General features: G+C 42.3%; 1 protein-coding gene across 1 annotated transcript in view; it reads right to left on the reverse strand.

Annotated features, from left to right (window-relative positions):
- MPPED2 (metallophosphoesterase domain containing 2) overlaps positions 1 to 7,832 on the reverse strand; it is a 162,948-nt gene extending 155,116 nt beyond the window's left edge. Inside the window, exon 1 of the mRNA XM_056851102.1 lies at positions 7,589 to 7,832. Coding sequence (XP_056707080.1) covers positions 7,589 to 7,716 — 128 coding nt within the window. The 5' untranslated portion in view covers positions 7,717 to 7,832. The remainder of the gene's footprint in view (positions 1 to 7,588) is intronic.
- Between the last annotated feature and the right edge of the window lie 8,049 nt (positions 7,833 to 15,881).

Here is a 15,881-nt window from a genome sequence, read left to right on the forward strand (position 1 = left end):
ATGCTCAAAAGGTTTCACGATCACTTTTACTGCTTGCCCCTCCTTCCTCTCACCTAGCTCCTTGTGCAGATCTATTCCACTCCAATCAATCTTCTATTCATTGAACTTCTTGAAACTAAGAATTTAAGAAGGGGTTGATTCTGTGTACATAGATTTTCATAGGAGCAACAGGATTAAGATCGCTTTCTCAACTCTGTATGTTCATTTTATAACGTTTTTGCTCTGAAGAAGAGGCATGTTATCTCTGCACATACAAATGTACAGTTTTGAGAACTGCAAAACCAAGTATCTGTGATAATATCTTCTAGATAGAAAAACTGCCCAAAATAATCTTACAGAAACTTCTGGAAGAGCATGACACTGTGCTAAATTAATGGAATTCATTTACCAAAAAATGTAAACACTGCATCAAAATACAGCCTCATGCTACAGAATTAAAAACTAATCCTTATTTCATGAAGAAGAAGAAGAGTTGGTTTTTCTCTACCTTTTAAGGAGAATCAAACCATTTTACAATCCCCTCCCCTTCTTCTCCCCACAACAGACACCTTGTGAGAGAGGTGGGGCTGAGAGAGTTCAGAGAACAGTGACTAGCCCAAGGTCACCCAACAGCTGGTTCTCCAGATTAGAATCAAAGCTGGTTCTCCAGATTAGAGTCCACCACTCTTAACCACTACACCACACTGGCTCTCTCCTTTGGACTATAATGTATCTTGATTTTTTTTATTATTTTAAAAATTATTGATTTATCCACCCTGTTTTAATTGAAATTTTAAAATTTTTAAATGTATATACACCAACAACATACACTATAAAATCATTCTGCTTTTCAGAAGGATCCCATCCTTAGTTCAATCATAGTGAAACATTCATATCTAGATTTGCTTAATGCTGCCAGTAAGTTAGAAAGGGTTTCCAAGTTCTAAAGAAAAGAGGTTTTTGCTGACTTCCATCGTTCAATCAATTTCACTTACACTTAAAAGTATAATCATCTACCACACCATAATAATACAAGTTTTAATACTCTGAACTTTCTGCAACTTCAGTGCATAAATTCACGGGGAAATAATGTATGAAATACTGCACATACTCTGCAGATCTCGATCACGCTGATTAAACAAATGAGAGATCTTAATAGCTTCAAGGGCCCTTTGCTATTGAACAAAAGGGACCTAACTAGCCGAAAACCAATCCTTTGGGCTTAAACAAACGCTAGAGCAGCTGTACTTAGCAACTTGCACTACACCAGGTCCAATCCCTGGGAATGTAAGAGGCCAGCTATTTCAAGAATTATTTTCACGTCATCCTTCAACCCTCACTCAGTGCAACGTATACGCGAATGAAAAAAGCCAATAATTCTTTGAACAAGCTCAAGTACTCCAAAGAAGCTCAGAAATTCACTACAGTAGCATTCTGTTTTGCACTAAGCAGTTGCACAAGAAAGTCAGCAATTCTCTGTAGTGGTTAATGTTTTGTATGCTTTACAGATCTGTTTCATCCATCTCCCCTAAATACTCCATTAACAAACACAAAACCAAAAAGCACTGGAAATATTTCTATGGGACCAGAACAATTTTAAATTATGACAATATTTTATGACAATATTTTATGATCTTGTCAGTGAAACTGCACTAATACAGGCACCACATGGAAGAAGAAACAAGTACAGTTATGGAAATAAAATTCCCAGTCCTTAAAGCTTTTTGCCCACTCTATTTTTCTGGGTGATAATGAGAACTTTTATTCAAGGTACACATTAATTTTCTTTTAATTTTAATATTGTCATTTGCGAGCCAGTGGTGTATGGTGGTTAAAGTGTCAGCCTAGGATCTGGGAGATCCAGGTGTGAATCCCCGCTTATGCCATGCAAGCTTGCTGAGTGACCTTGGGACAGTCACACACCCTCAGCCGAACCTACTATGACACCCCTTTCCCCTCACACAGATTGCCTACCACCCTCTACACTTCTCTCAGGTTCGGGATACACGTAGGTCAGGGTATTACACTTGCCACCCCTCTCTCTTTTTAAATATATATGACCATTTCACACCTCAGGTCCTCTCTCTCACTCACAGGGACATTCACAGTCAGGGTAGCCCAGCCCCCTTTAATAACAAGCCCTCACTCCCACAGAGTTATTGCAGCTCAATCACTGTCCATTCACACGCTGCCACCATGCTTCTTACAGCAGCCACTTTATGTCCCCAAGGCTGCGTCAGAATTCCTAAGGTGTCCACAGGCTCAAAAAGGTTGGGGACCTCTGATCTACGCCCTTGCCATATGGTTCATGGCCAAAGGGAGATTGGAACTAGGGTTGCCAGCTCAGGATTCAGAAATACCTGGAGAATTGAGGGTGGCCTGCGAGAGTGGGATTGAGGGAAGTATTGAGAGAGCAATACTTTATCTACTACACAAGCTACATATGCAAACTATACTCAACTATAACACAAATTCTACCTGACAGCCAGTCAGATCCCAGGGAGAATCTCTTTTTCCACTCCAACTCCTCCTAGCCAAGTCACATCCCCTCCCCCACCTTCCTGTTGAAGGTTTAGCTTCGCAAATATGCAACTGAAATTCCAGAGGAAAATGAAGGTTGGAAGAAGGGTACTGCAACAACCCCCCCCCCAAAAAAAACCTTGCAAGCTCCCTACCTGTAATTTATCTTTGCAAAATCGCTCCTTCCCAACCTGCTCCTGTTTACAAAAACTTCCAGTACTTCCTGTTTCCAAGTAACATGCAGCATACCGCTTAGAAAAGCAGTTAAAAGTGCCACTGTAGCTTAGATATCCAAGTTATACCTCTGGACTGATGTCAGTGCAAGCTTATGCTCCACCGTATACCTTGAACACGTGAACACATGAAGCTGCCTTATACTGAATCAGACCCTTGGTCCATCAAAGTCAGTACTGTCTACTCAGACTGGCAGCAGCTCTCCAGGGTCTCAGGCAAAGGTCTTTCACATCACCTACTTGCCTGGTCCCTTTAACTGGAGATGCCAGGGATTGAACCTGGGATCTTCTGCATACCAAGCAGCTGTTCTACCACCGAGCCATAGCCCCACACCTTCCTATGTATAGTTTAACACCCCCCCAAAAAAAAGGCAACATGAAGGGGAGGGGTATGAGCTGTACTGAAACTGCAGCACTGGAGGAAGATTTCTCCTCCCCCCACCCACAGCTGTTATTAGCTTTAGTAAGAAAAAGAAGAAAAAAATACAACTTGAAGTACCAGGCGTATTTTCCTACTGAACCGAAGGAGGAAGTTTTAATCGGCCGTGTGTAAAAAACTTTCTCCAGTGCTACAACCCTGATCTTAATCAATTCCCTCCCCCCCCCGCCCCTCTTTTAGTTTAAAGTACATCTTGGCAGATCTGATCACATGTCACCCAATACACTTACCCAATTTTGGCCCTGGTGTAGGTATACAAGGGCAGAAAGAAGAATGGATCAGAATGCCATGGTCTCTCTGCTAATCACAAAAAGGTTCCCGTTTGATTCTGAGACTTTTATCAGAAATTGCTGCTATGCTTTAAAGTATTTTCCCCTTTAGTAGCAGCCCTCAACCACGTATCCTGGGGTAGAAACTTATAGGACAAATCTAGAGGAAGTGATGTGAAAACTGTCATTTGGTATGTTTAACAAGAACGGGAAATGCACTGATTTTTTTAGAACAGCATTTAATTATGTACCAGAAAATCAGACTATGACCGTGACTGTGGGCAAGCAGATACTCACATCCATTGTAAATAACAGTATAATATCAAAGACATGACCAAAATGAGAAAAAGATTTGAATCACGGAGATTGTGCCCTACAGGTTTTACTTACATGAAGTTAAACTCGATTAGGTTTAAACATATGGGCCACAATCCAGTTTGGCAAATTTAAACCCAGAGCAGTGTCGACATAGATTATTTACCCACCAGTTTTATGATGTGCGGTTAGTACTAAACCTAAACTCATGTGTTTTTAAAAGCATACAGGCTATGAATCCAGATTTCTGGGGCTGGTATCATTGTTTCTGTAAAAAGGGTGGTAAATATATGCATACGGGTTTGAATATTTCCGCACAGTCTGAAGGCATAGCTGCCGAAGTGAAAGCTTTAAGTTTCTTTTAAGTAATTTTCAAACTTTCATGATTGCAAAGATATGTTTGAAAATGTAAGAACCAAGTACTAGAAACAATGACACAAGAACACATAGCCGCCATGAGCCTGGCTTTAGTCGGGAAGGGCGGGATAAAAATATTATTATTATTATTATTATTAACAACAACAACAACAACAAGGCAAGTAAAAAGAAGGCAAATGTCACTTTTATTTCTGCTCTCCTGTTTTAAAGGTCGACTACCCACTTCTAGGGAACATTTTCAGGATGAAAATATTGTCGATCACTGTACTGTGCAGGGCACTATAGCCCCAGCACAGGTTCAGCATTACAGCACTCATGTCAAATGACCTTCTCAGTAGCTGCTTAATGATGACACTACAGAAGTACACATGCACCCCTATTACCCAAAGCCAGGTGGTGCTGGTCAGGAAAAGCAACATGCAAACACACAGAAAACATCTATAAAACATTTAATTCAATGTAATCAAGATACAGTACACAGTTCCACCCATGTTCACTAGGCTGGAAAAGATCTAACATCTGGGTGTCTTATTGCTGCCAAGATTGGAAGTGGGAGTCCAGATCATGTGTTCCTTCATTCAGTTCTCCTCTCTTCTGAGCAAATTTCACCCTGTCCACCTTAGTTGTGGATAAGTGATGTTGGCACTAACACGAATGCTAACCGGTTTCCTTTTCACCAAGGACACCTGAATGAAATTCTGAGTAGACCTGTTTTGAATGGCACTGTTTATCTTTTAACCAGTCCTGAAACTGACAACAGCACTGGCCCTTTGCAGTGATAAGTTCGGCAAAAACCAAGCTGCCCAAATCTGTTCTATGGGTTCTCAAAAATCTATCGATTTCCCAAAGGGCTGCCATTAAAGTTTTGTCTGATCCTCCCAATCCCTAGTTTCCCCACATCTGCTTCGCTGTCACGGTAAATCCCCTTCACTATACAGATGTTGCTTAAGAAACAAGACTTGCCACAATCATCACTGTTAACATATACGAACTCCTCACTTTAACTTTTAACAGTAAAAATCTAAACAGAACAGTTTTCACAACATTATTTTCATGCCTTTTAAGCTGAAGCAACAAGGATCTAAAATATAAAACAATCTGCTAAAAAAATTGCATTTAAAGGTACATAAACATAACTTGTTTACCTGTTCTAGAAATAAAACCAGGTGATATTTATTTTTGGTAAGAACTAGCTGGAGACAGAAGTGGTTTGATTTCACTTCTACTGAATATAAAGGGTAGCATCCTATTTATTCAAAGTGGATTTGGACTAGAAGACTTCATAACTCTAAATTTTCTCTTTTCCAACCTATTTCATCATTCAGGACAGCTTAATTGTACATACTGTCAATGCTTATGGATATCTGAAAGGTATGCAATGAACAGTGTGTACTGTGGAGATCTGTACACCCCATAAGAATTTACAGTTTGCATCAAAAGGAAGAATAATGTTCACTCTGAAAATAAATGACCTTTGTTATAATAATGTAGTTTTAAAGCTTCAATTTGTCCAGGTTCAGAAATGATGAAAACAGCTGCACTTTCCCAAAATGCCCTCTTAATGAACTCTGATTTTACAAATATCTTTAAGACAAAAGCCATTACAAAAGACACTGAATTGTTGTACTATTCACTTGATGCAGAAAATATACCTATGGTCAGATACAACAGTTGACTAACAGTTTGTTGTTAACAGCAGCCTGGAATTCCCTTCCGGTTAGTCCATCTTTTCACAAGCCAATTTGGTCACATGGAAGGGCTTGCACAAGAGCTTTAGGATTTTATTCCCCCGATGTCTGGTTTCCACTCCAACACAAGCTCACCACATCAAACTGCTTTTTACATTTTAAGATTTTTAAAATTCACCCAGGTTTCCACAGTGCTTAAAGAAAGCCTCCTCCAGAAAACGGAGGAAGATCTGGCCGTGTGCTTCTTTGTATCGCTGCCAAGATCTTTTTAAATGTTTTGTGATAAGCCAACTGCTTTTCCTGAAGTGATTAAAATATTTGCATTGGCAAAGAACTTTTCTGCCTTTCTCTACAGCTGAAAATAAGCTACCTTTCCATTTTGCTTCTTGAAGAACTTTGCTTAACTCAAACGCTTACTTCCAGCCCCCAGCGCAAGAGAAGTTAATCCAATAAAGAGATACCACTGTGTCCAGTTTGTATTACTTAGCAAGTGCAGTACAAGTAACAACATTCCTGAGAATTATCATCATGCAAAACCTATTATCAGTTGAATGAATAAACACTTTGGGTCAACCTGAGGTCAAAAGGTGCCTCCTTTTGTTTTATAATTTAACTGATCCTTCAGCCAATTGAGGAGGAAAGGAGCTTAAACCAGAAGCAACTGATAGGAAGAACATCTCGCTTAAGCCTCAGTTAAAACATGCAGATATATGAACACGCACACATATATACTGTGCCTAGGTAGGTACTTTCATTGTTAGCCAGACGATACCAAAACATGGCAAGGTGAGCGAGGGAGTGTTTGTTCGCTCTTTGTGGGTTTAGGTTCAGGCCATGCACATTATTTTCCTGCAGTATTTGTATTTCTTGGGACGAACAGTTCAGCAGTCTTGAAAGCCTTTGTCTTCCGTGTTGTAAGAGGAATGCAGCATGCGGCACACGTTCCCCTTACAACAAGGAGGACAAAGGATTCAGTGATCAGGAGACAATTAGTCCCAATTAGGCCTATTTCGCAGCTGAGTGTAAAGGGTGGGGGAAGGGGGTTCACATTTTCAAGAAATATGTCCCTCTGGCAAGTTCCAGTGAAATCAATAAAGCTACAAGTCTGTTTCTAGGCCTGCAGCTCACATACAAAATTGCGCTGAGCTTTACCAAGTCTCTGACATCTGGAGCTCTTTGAACACAGTTTTTTTTTTTGCCTGATACACCATGCATCACATTTTGGCTGGTTTTGTCTGTTTACTGAGGAGTTATCAATGCATTCTAATAACTCCCATCAATCATCAATTCAGGGATGGGCCACATGGACTTCAAATTTACTGCATCTATGCCGTTAAGGCTTCAAGCCTCCATTTTTATTTTATACAAAAAGGTAGCTGGCCCTCAAAGTTGCACACGTTATTACGAAAGTGTTTTCACACAGTTTCAGCAAACAGACAAGAGAAAAAGCTCATTTAAAGTTTTAAGTCTTGCAATCACTAAATCACCATATACAGTATTAACGTATTTTCACGACCAAGGACAACATTTTTGGGGGGGGGGGCTAAGTATACTGTATACTGTAAAGTGCAAAATATTTACCAGCTCCAGTTTGACTTCCAGTAAGTATGCAGAACCTTAGGCAAATTCTGCAAACTGGATACAGCTAAACTATATGGTCTTCCAGTTATTGATAAGAATTCAAACATGGCGTTCAGTCTTTTAAAAGTTGGTCACTACTAATGCCGTTATAAAAGGTACAAAAAACAAACCTTTACTACTACTTACATATGTACATGTGGAGGCTGGAACCTGCTCTGGTTAATATTGTAATGTGTGAACGCCTGGGTTGGATTTGAGCTGTATTCATCCACTGTGATGGTAACTTTGCCTTGTGAAGGAATTCCATGAGCCATGCTTCCTCTTTATAGACATGAGCAATTTACAACTTTCCAGAGCAAAGGGTGGGGGTGGGCATTGTGTTTCAGCCAGTGTCGGAATTCAAAAATCTCCTCATGAACTCTGCAGACTTCTGGAACAAAAGAATTACACAAAGACATTTGTTTAAAGCTATGAAATTCCATTTGGGACCTTAGGTTAACCTAGTTTACGATGGTTTCTTATGGAAATATGAATTGATATATTCATTTAATGTTAATTGTTCCCTGATGTTACTAGCAATGCATTCCTAAACAGAGTTACACTCTTCTAAATTCATTACAGTCAATGAGCTTAGAAGGGTGTAACTCCACTTAAGACTGCACCATAAGTTTCCTGTTTTGACATGTACAAAATATATTCAGAGCACACACAGTTCAACTTAAAACAATGCAAAACTCTTCTTAATTTAAAAGATACACACTTGTGCTAATCAGAATAGTAAACGTTTCTTTTCCCCCCTAAAGCTACAAAAGTCATGCAACTTTGGACAAGCGACATGTCCTCCGTTCCCCCTCTCTTGTCTCTCCTCCAAATCCATGACAAATACAGTTCCATTCTGATAGCTCACACAACATTTCCATAAAAGTCGGCTCATCTTACACATTACTGTAAAACAAAAAATAGTCCTATTATTAATGTCAAAGTATCTCTTGAATATAAAATTGATATTTCAGAAACATTACCAGCATATCTACGTCCTATATTTCACAAGGTCGATGCTCAAATGACAAAGAATGTGATTATACAAATCTATCATTCAGTCATTTTTAGAAAAATGTGTACAGTTCTGGTCACTGTGCCTCAAAAAAGGATGATGGAGGTAGAAAAGGCACAGGAAAGGCCAACTAAAATCATCAAGACATGGGAGCAGCTTCTCTGCAAAGAAAGGCTAAAGAGGATAGGACTTTTACATCTAAGGAGCACATAGCAGACATTTATAAAATTATGAATCATATGAAAGAAGTGGCTAGGAAATCTTCTGAAGAGAAACCAGAGTACACTCTCTGATACTAGAAGGGCTATCCAATAACACTCACCAGCATGAGGTTCAGGGCAAGCAAAAATTATGCATTCTTAACACAATGCATAATTAACTCCTGGAACTCACTATCATGAGATGTGATGACTCCCACTAGCAGAGATGCCTTTTAAAAATGATTAGACAAGGATAGGTCTCATCAGGGGTTATTAGCCGCAATAGCTAAAAGAGAACTCCATAGCTCAGATTCTGAGCAGAAACACAGGGAATGCTCACCACCACCATTTCCAACTCACAAGTTATCCAGATTCCCAGTCTTGCAAACCGAACCCTGAACTAGATGGGACTTTAGACTGATTTACCCATTAAGGCAATCCTTACATTCTAAAGGAAAGGGAATAAAGAAGATTGCCTCTTTCTTAATGTTATGTACCTCCATTTCCTCCCAGATCACCTCATTTCCCCTTAATCCAAAAGACCCTGGAAAACAGCATGAGCACGGCATCATCTACTGAGACAGCATCATCTATTGTTCCATTGCCCTGAATTTAAAGAACATCAAAAATGTATTTTTAAAGATTTTAAAATTCTTCTGATTGAAAATCCTATACATTTTAAATCCAAACTTTAGTTTATTAACTTACATGTTTCATTATCTAACCTAAACCACTAATCAAAAGTATGTGCAGTTCTGCCACCTGGAAACCTACTGTCCCAGTGCATTCTGTGTGCATCTCCTATTCCTCTATTTCTCTGTAAATATCCATTGTATTTACCCAGATGTTTTGGGTGCCACCCCAATTGTCATTTAGACAAATGCACTTATCCTACCTCCATTTAGGGCTCCAGATATACTAAACCCTATCAGACTGAGCTCAGGCATATAAGGCAAAACTAACGGTAGAATAAAATATGTTTAATTGCAAAAAGATCATAAAAGAATAATATTGTGTTTTACATGGTGCTCTGCGTAAAGCAAATGGCCATTCAAGATGAAAATCGCCTGGTTGCAATCCACTTTGAGCTTTCTAAGATGTGGTCAAAATACAAAGAGAGAAGCATACATTAAAGCAGGAGAGGTGGTTGCATTTATACGCTAACTCTCAATATAATCAATATTGGATAAAATTGAGACTATCAAAAATGGAAAAGACAGGTCTCCTACGATAGACAATGCAGTCTTAGATCTAAACAGAAACAGGATCTGATAGGTGTAAATTCAAGCATCTAGAACCTCAACTTTGCATTAAAAATTCTCTAAATTTCAGTTTGGCAGAGAATTGTACAATACAGCTCTCCAACTAGCAGATGGCCTGCCATAGGCCATTTATTTTATTATTTTACAACCTCAGGCCTACGTAGTCTTCCATATGTTAGGCAGGTTAAGGAATCCCACTAACTTCCTTTATAGGAATCAAGATCTTTCCTTCATCTAATAAGAAAAGAACAATAAGATCCCATCAAGCAGATTTTAACCAAAACCTCTTGTCATTTAATATATTCTGAGAGGTTATTTTCAGTCTTTGTCTCAACCTCTAACAAGTTATTTTAAAAATATAATAGCATGGAAGACAAACTCTACATAGCACGATTCACCAAGTAATTTTTTTGCCCCATTTGTGGTGTAAGGTATCTGACTACAAATTGTAATGTAGGAGCTTCCATCCCAACTTTGCAGCTGTTTTCCTTAATTTCCCCCACAATTATATTTTACTGTTATTTTGCACAACAGTAAAACACAACACCTGCTTCCAATTGCAGTTCTGTTGTGAAGACTGTAATTCTCTTTTGAGACACTAACTATGAAGACAGTGTGCACTGCAAAACTGCATAATTGCACTGCACTGAAAAGTAAATACAAATGAAAACATCTTCCCCTTTAGAGAAATGACTGTCATTAAAAAGAATGTTAGCCCTAAGAGCTTAGAGGGAGGGAAGAAAAGAACACACTTTTTATTGTTACAATTTTAGTCTTGAAGGAGTAGCATTGAAAAGGCATGATCATTTCCCCACCCCCACCCCCACCATCAGATTCTGTTGGGTAGAAGTCAACATGAACAAAATACAGCCAAAGTGTTTGTCCTTTTAAAATATAGGCCCCCTATGTTTTTCATTAATTTAGCACAGGCAGCAATTCACATTTTCTGTTTTCATGGAATTCAGAAATTGAGCTCACTGATGAGAATAACAAGGTATCAATTGCAAATGCAATGTATGTCTACAATATTCAAAACTTAAAATGTAAGAAAAACAAGCACCCAGCTAAGCAGGAGCAGAATATTGATAGGAATACATACTTCTTTGAAGTTCAGTTTCACTTAGATTTTTTAAAAGGGAAATTATTACACTCACATTCTCATTCTTTGTAATGTCCTGTATTAAAATGTGACAAAGTTACAGAAATAGTCTTTGAAATGTCAATCAGTGGTTATCAAACTAGCAAATAAAGGTCCTACATTAGTGACTTGCGTTCCCGCTTATTAATTTTCCTTTAATATTTTTCCAAGCAACCCAGCTCTCATATCAAAAATGCCTGATTATTATCTGCTTTAATGAGAAGCTCTTTGAAGAAAAAGTAAGACAGAAGCCAAGTACTTCAAAACTTTCATAAACCAATGTACATTAGCCTCCCCCCATGAGGACTTGTGTTTCTTTCAGCTCTATTGTTCTTCTTTTCCCTTGACAACAATCATGCCTTGAGAAGACTGGAACATCTGAATGGGAGCGTTCCATAATACTAAGCACTTCACTGCGTATTTTAAAGCCACAACTATGATAATAAAAAATGAAGTACCGTCTGAACATGTATGAATGTAAAACTCAGGGGCTAGCCTGAGAATGACAGCAAGCATATGGCAAGCATGCAGTCAGTTATGTTTCAACAGTGAAAAGTGTCACAAAAGCACATGAACTCACTGATTTGGCTGGAAGTCTGTAAAAGAAACAAATGCAGTGCTTTTTAATGTATTTCATATCACAACTCATCCCACACAACAAAAGCCGCTGAAAAATGGCTGATGTTATCACCTCAGCAGATATTTTCAGCGTGGGGGGGGAATTATGTACCCATGAAGTACATTTAAGAAAATTAACATCAAACCCACCATTTGCCCTGGTGTGAAAACAGCATGGGGGGGGGTCACAATTTTACTCCTCAGCTGTAGTGGATCAGTTCTCCTTTACTTGTGACTGGTTTTAGCTTTTTTAAAAAAATGGCAGACGTTCCAGGAGAATTAAATAAGATTCTGACTCGAACATCTCCTAACAGGTTCATGTTGAATATCTGTTATTCAGGCTTTGGTGAAGCAACACACATATTAGCAGGGCAATCCTAAACCGGTCTACTCGGAATCCTAATGAAGCCTACGCAACAGGGTTTATTCCCAAGAAAGTATTTTTAGAACTACACTGTTAATAAATATAACAATATAAGGATTGAGGCTGGTAAGAGCCTCAAAAAAAAAAAGGCAAAAAAAAAAAACACCCCACAACTGCGTACATTTTAATACTTTCCCTACCAGCCTTTCTGGCATAAGTTTACCCAACTACTGCAACCCTGTGGAACACCAACTTCAGCACATTAGAACCAGATTCCTGTTTACAGCTGCCCATCCCAACATATAACTGGAGCATTAAAAAACACCCACCCACAACTCAGTCTATTCTGTATATCAATCAATCAAAAACCTTTAACGGCATATAATTCTGTATATAAATTTGTACAGGGCGGATGTCTGCGGGTGCCCACCAAAGTTTTATCAAACGCGTTTTTGACCCGAGGAAAAAAATGCTCTCCCACCACGCACAAACAGGTTTTCATTCAAAAATATATATATATTCTCTTGCACGCGCACACACCCTCCCTCCAGCAGAGAAAACCCAAGGAAATAGCCATCCCTCTGTGGCAACGATGCCCCCTGATCCACACCTTTCGTCCTACAGCAGGCGCGCCAGGGGAAGCAAGGCTGTTTCTGCACGGGAGGGTTTTGGCTTGGATGCGCCACTCTCTAGAGGCGCATTTCCCCCACCCGAGTTCTCAGAACTCAACAACAAGCAGAGCTTTGAGGATTCAGAGATGGGGGGGAAATGTGCATCCAGAGAGCAGCAAACCCAAGCCCAAAACCTCCCGTGCGTCGCCGGCCCAAGAAAGAGGTACCCGTTTGCGCGCACTACCTCCTCGTGGCCGTCAATCCATGCCCATCTAAGCAGCGACGGGCACTCTCGCTTCCCCCCCCCCCTTCTCTCTGGACAACTCTCCTCGGGAAGGTGGCTGGATGCACGCCGGGGCGTTGGGGGGCTCTTTCCCTCTGCGCCCCCCCCTCTCTCTCATCCCCTCTTTTCCCGAGCTGGGAATGATTGATCACAGCCCGCCGCCCAATGGCTCCGACCCGGCACCATCCTGGCTCTTGGGCAACATCCCCTTTCCCCAACGTCATTCATCCCAGCCGGTCTCTTCCCCCCACTCCCCCGGCCCTTTCCCACTCAAACTGGCATTATAATGCCAGGTCAAACGCAGGCACGCTCGCTCCCGGCAAGCTTCTCCTTTTTTCATCTGCTCAACTATTGGGAGGGTTTCCTTCCCCCTTTTCTTTCCCCTTTCCAAAATCCTTTTTTTCTGTGTTTTGTGTGCGCGTGAATGCATAAAGTTTTCGTCCGCCCTTCTACTCAGATCTCTACCATTATTGCAACACACACACACACACACCCATTCACCTCGCTCGCATTTTGCACTAAGGTTCCAGAGGATCGGGCGCGGGGAAGCAAGTACATAATCACATTGGGGGGGGGAGAGAGATTGCAATTGCACGCGTTATAGCCTCGGCGATTGCACTTTTCCTTCCCTTCCTCTCCCCCCTCCCCCCGGCGATGCACCCCCCCCCAATAAAACCTCTAAAGCAGTGGTTCTCAACCTTTTTTGCTTTCACCATAATATAATCCCCCCTTCCCAAGATAGTAAAGAAAAAACTACAATTATACAGATTGCAAACAATCTACAGGACAGCATACTTTGCTGAACATTGGTCCCAATCCCCTCCCCGGAACCCTAAAATTCCCCCCCGGGGGGGGGAATTCCCCCCTTGTTGAGGACCCCTGCTCTAAAGGTTTCCGAGTGCCCTTAGGCCTCGGGAGGTCATTGCTTGCAAATGCACGTTTCGAAAAATGTAGAGGTCTTTGCATGTGAAAGAGACGTGGGAAACTCCAGGTCGGAAACCCATTTGCAATCGCGACTTTTTTTTTTGCACAGACCCCCCCCCCTTCAGCTTCCTCCCCCTTTCTTTTGCTCAGGGGAACGAGGCAGGGGGCGAGGGGGGAAAATGCCCCTTGCAAATGCAAAGAACACTGCCAGGAGGACGCGCAAAACACCCCCCCCCGGCGCCCCACACCTCCCTCCTCCTCCTCCTCCCCAGCCCGCCGGCCCCCCGTTTCAGTTTCCCAGCTCACTGTACTTTGCATTGCCCTCCCCTTGATCTGCCGTCGCCTCGGTCTCCCCGGCGGCGCGGCACAATGCTCCTTTGGCCTACCCTTCCCCCGGTCGTGCTCTAACATTATAACCCCGATCACCCGAGACTCGCGAGTCAACAGCCGGCGGCATTAAATCTCCGCCGCCAAATCTATTCCCCGGTCGCACCCCACACCCACACCCCCCTTCCACAAGACATGAACGCCAAAGCGGGGGGGGGGGAGCAGGAGGAGAGATGGGGGCATTGGAAACCGGGGGGGGGGAAGAGAGAGAGAGAGAGAGAGAGAGAGAGAGAGAGGGGGGGGCAAAAGGGAGAAGGAGGAAGAGAAGCAGACACTCGCGCAAAATTAGCCTTTTTCCCTTTTGCAAACAAAACAAAACATTAAACAAAAAAAACCCGGTTAGATCTACTAGCTAAGAAGATGCGCGGTTGTTGATTTTTTTTTGTTTTGGGTCCGATTATTGTTCCGCGGCAGCTTTTCGCCCTCTCTGATCCCCCTTGTACTTGTACATGACAAGGCACCTCTAACCCAAGGCTTTGTGTTGGGTTATTTCCCCCCCACCCACACACACACCACCACCACCACCTCCCCTCTTCCTCCTTCCCCCCATCTGATCCCTCTTCCTTTCTCCCTGCACGGGGATGGGGATCATTTACCTTCTCTCCCTCTTTCTATTTCCTTGGAGGTTGACGTGTGACTCCTAGGGATGCCTTCAGTGCTGGGGAAGGAGACGATCCATGAGGACGGTGGCGGAAAAGCTGGTCGCAGGGAGAGGGAGGGGAGAGGGAGGGGAGAGGGAGGGAAAAGGGTTTTTGTTTTTTTGTTGCAAAGGTGGAAGGGCTGGCGAGAGGCAGGGCAGAACCTCCGACCCCACCACCACCACCCCCGAGAGTCCCCAGGAGGCAGGCAAGAGGAGGAAGAAAGGCAGGGGAGAAAGAAGGAAAGGTCTGAAAGGGGGGGGGGAGAGAGAGGAGAAAGAAGAAGGAAGAGAGCGGAGCAGTGCAGTAAGGAAGACTGCCACTGGGGTCAGGGAGCAGAGCACCAGGAAACAGGGCGGCCAAGGCGCTCTCCACACATGCACACGCTCAGGCACACACACACATGCTGCCAGCTCCTCCTCGCCGCCGCTGATCCTTTACTTCCCTCCCCAAGCCCAAAGGGAGCCAAGAGGGAGAGCATCTTCTGCCAAACCGCTGCCAAGCCTTCCCCCCACTCCCTCCCCGGCACATGAAATCAAAGAGGAATGCCAGGTCCCGCCAGACCTAGGGCACCAGAAGGTGTGCCTTGCAAAAATCTGGAACAATAAATATCCCCCCACTTCGGTGGTCATTATGCTGTAATAATACTAATAAATAGTCATCGGTAGTGGGGGGGTTTTTTGCTTCTGTTGAAAGCAACCAGGCACATAAAAAGTATTTAAAACCGGGGGGGGGGGGGGAATAACCGTTGGGGTTTGGGGAGGAAATAGTCGAGGGAATTGAACGGGAGCACACCTGGACCCAGATCAAATGGGGACCCAGATCAAATGGTGTGATTATGGATGGGGTTTCCCATTGACATCAAAGATGCTTTGCGTGGTGGCAAGTCCCATAGACTCCCATACAAAGATGTAGAGGATTGCTGTGCTCGCCCACCAGAATCAAGGTGTATAAACAAGGGACTATGGGATTAAGAAAAGGCGCACCTGGCAGCTATGGT

This window comes from Euleptes europaea, chromosome 6 (genome assembly GCF_029931775.1).
Source record: "Euleptes europaea isolate rEulEur1 chromosome 6, rEulEur1.hap1, whole genome shotgun sequence".
Lineage (NCBI taxonomy): Eukaryota > Metazoa > Chordata > Lepidosauria > Squamata > Sphaerodactylidae > Euleptes > Euleptes europaea.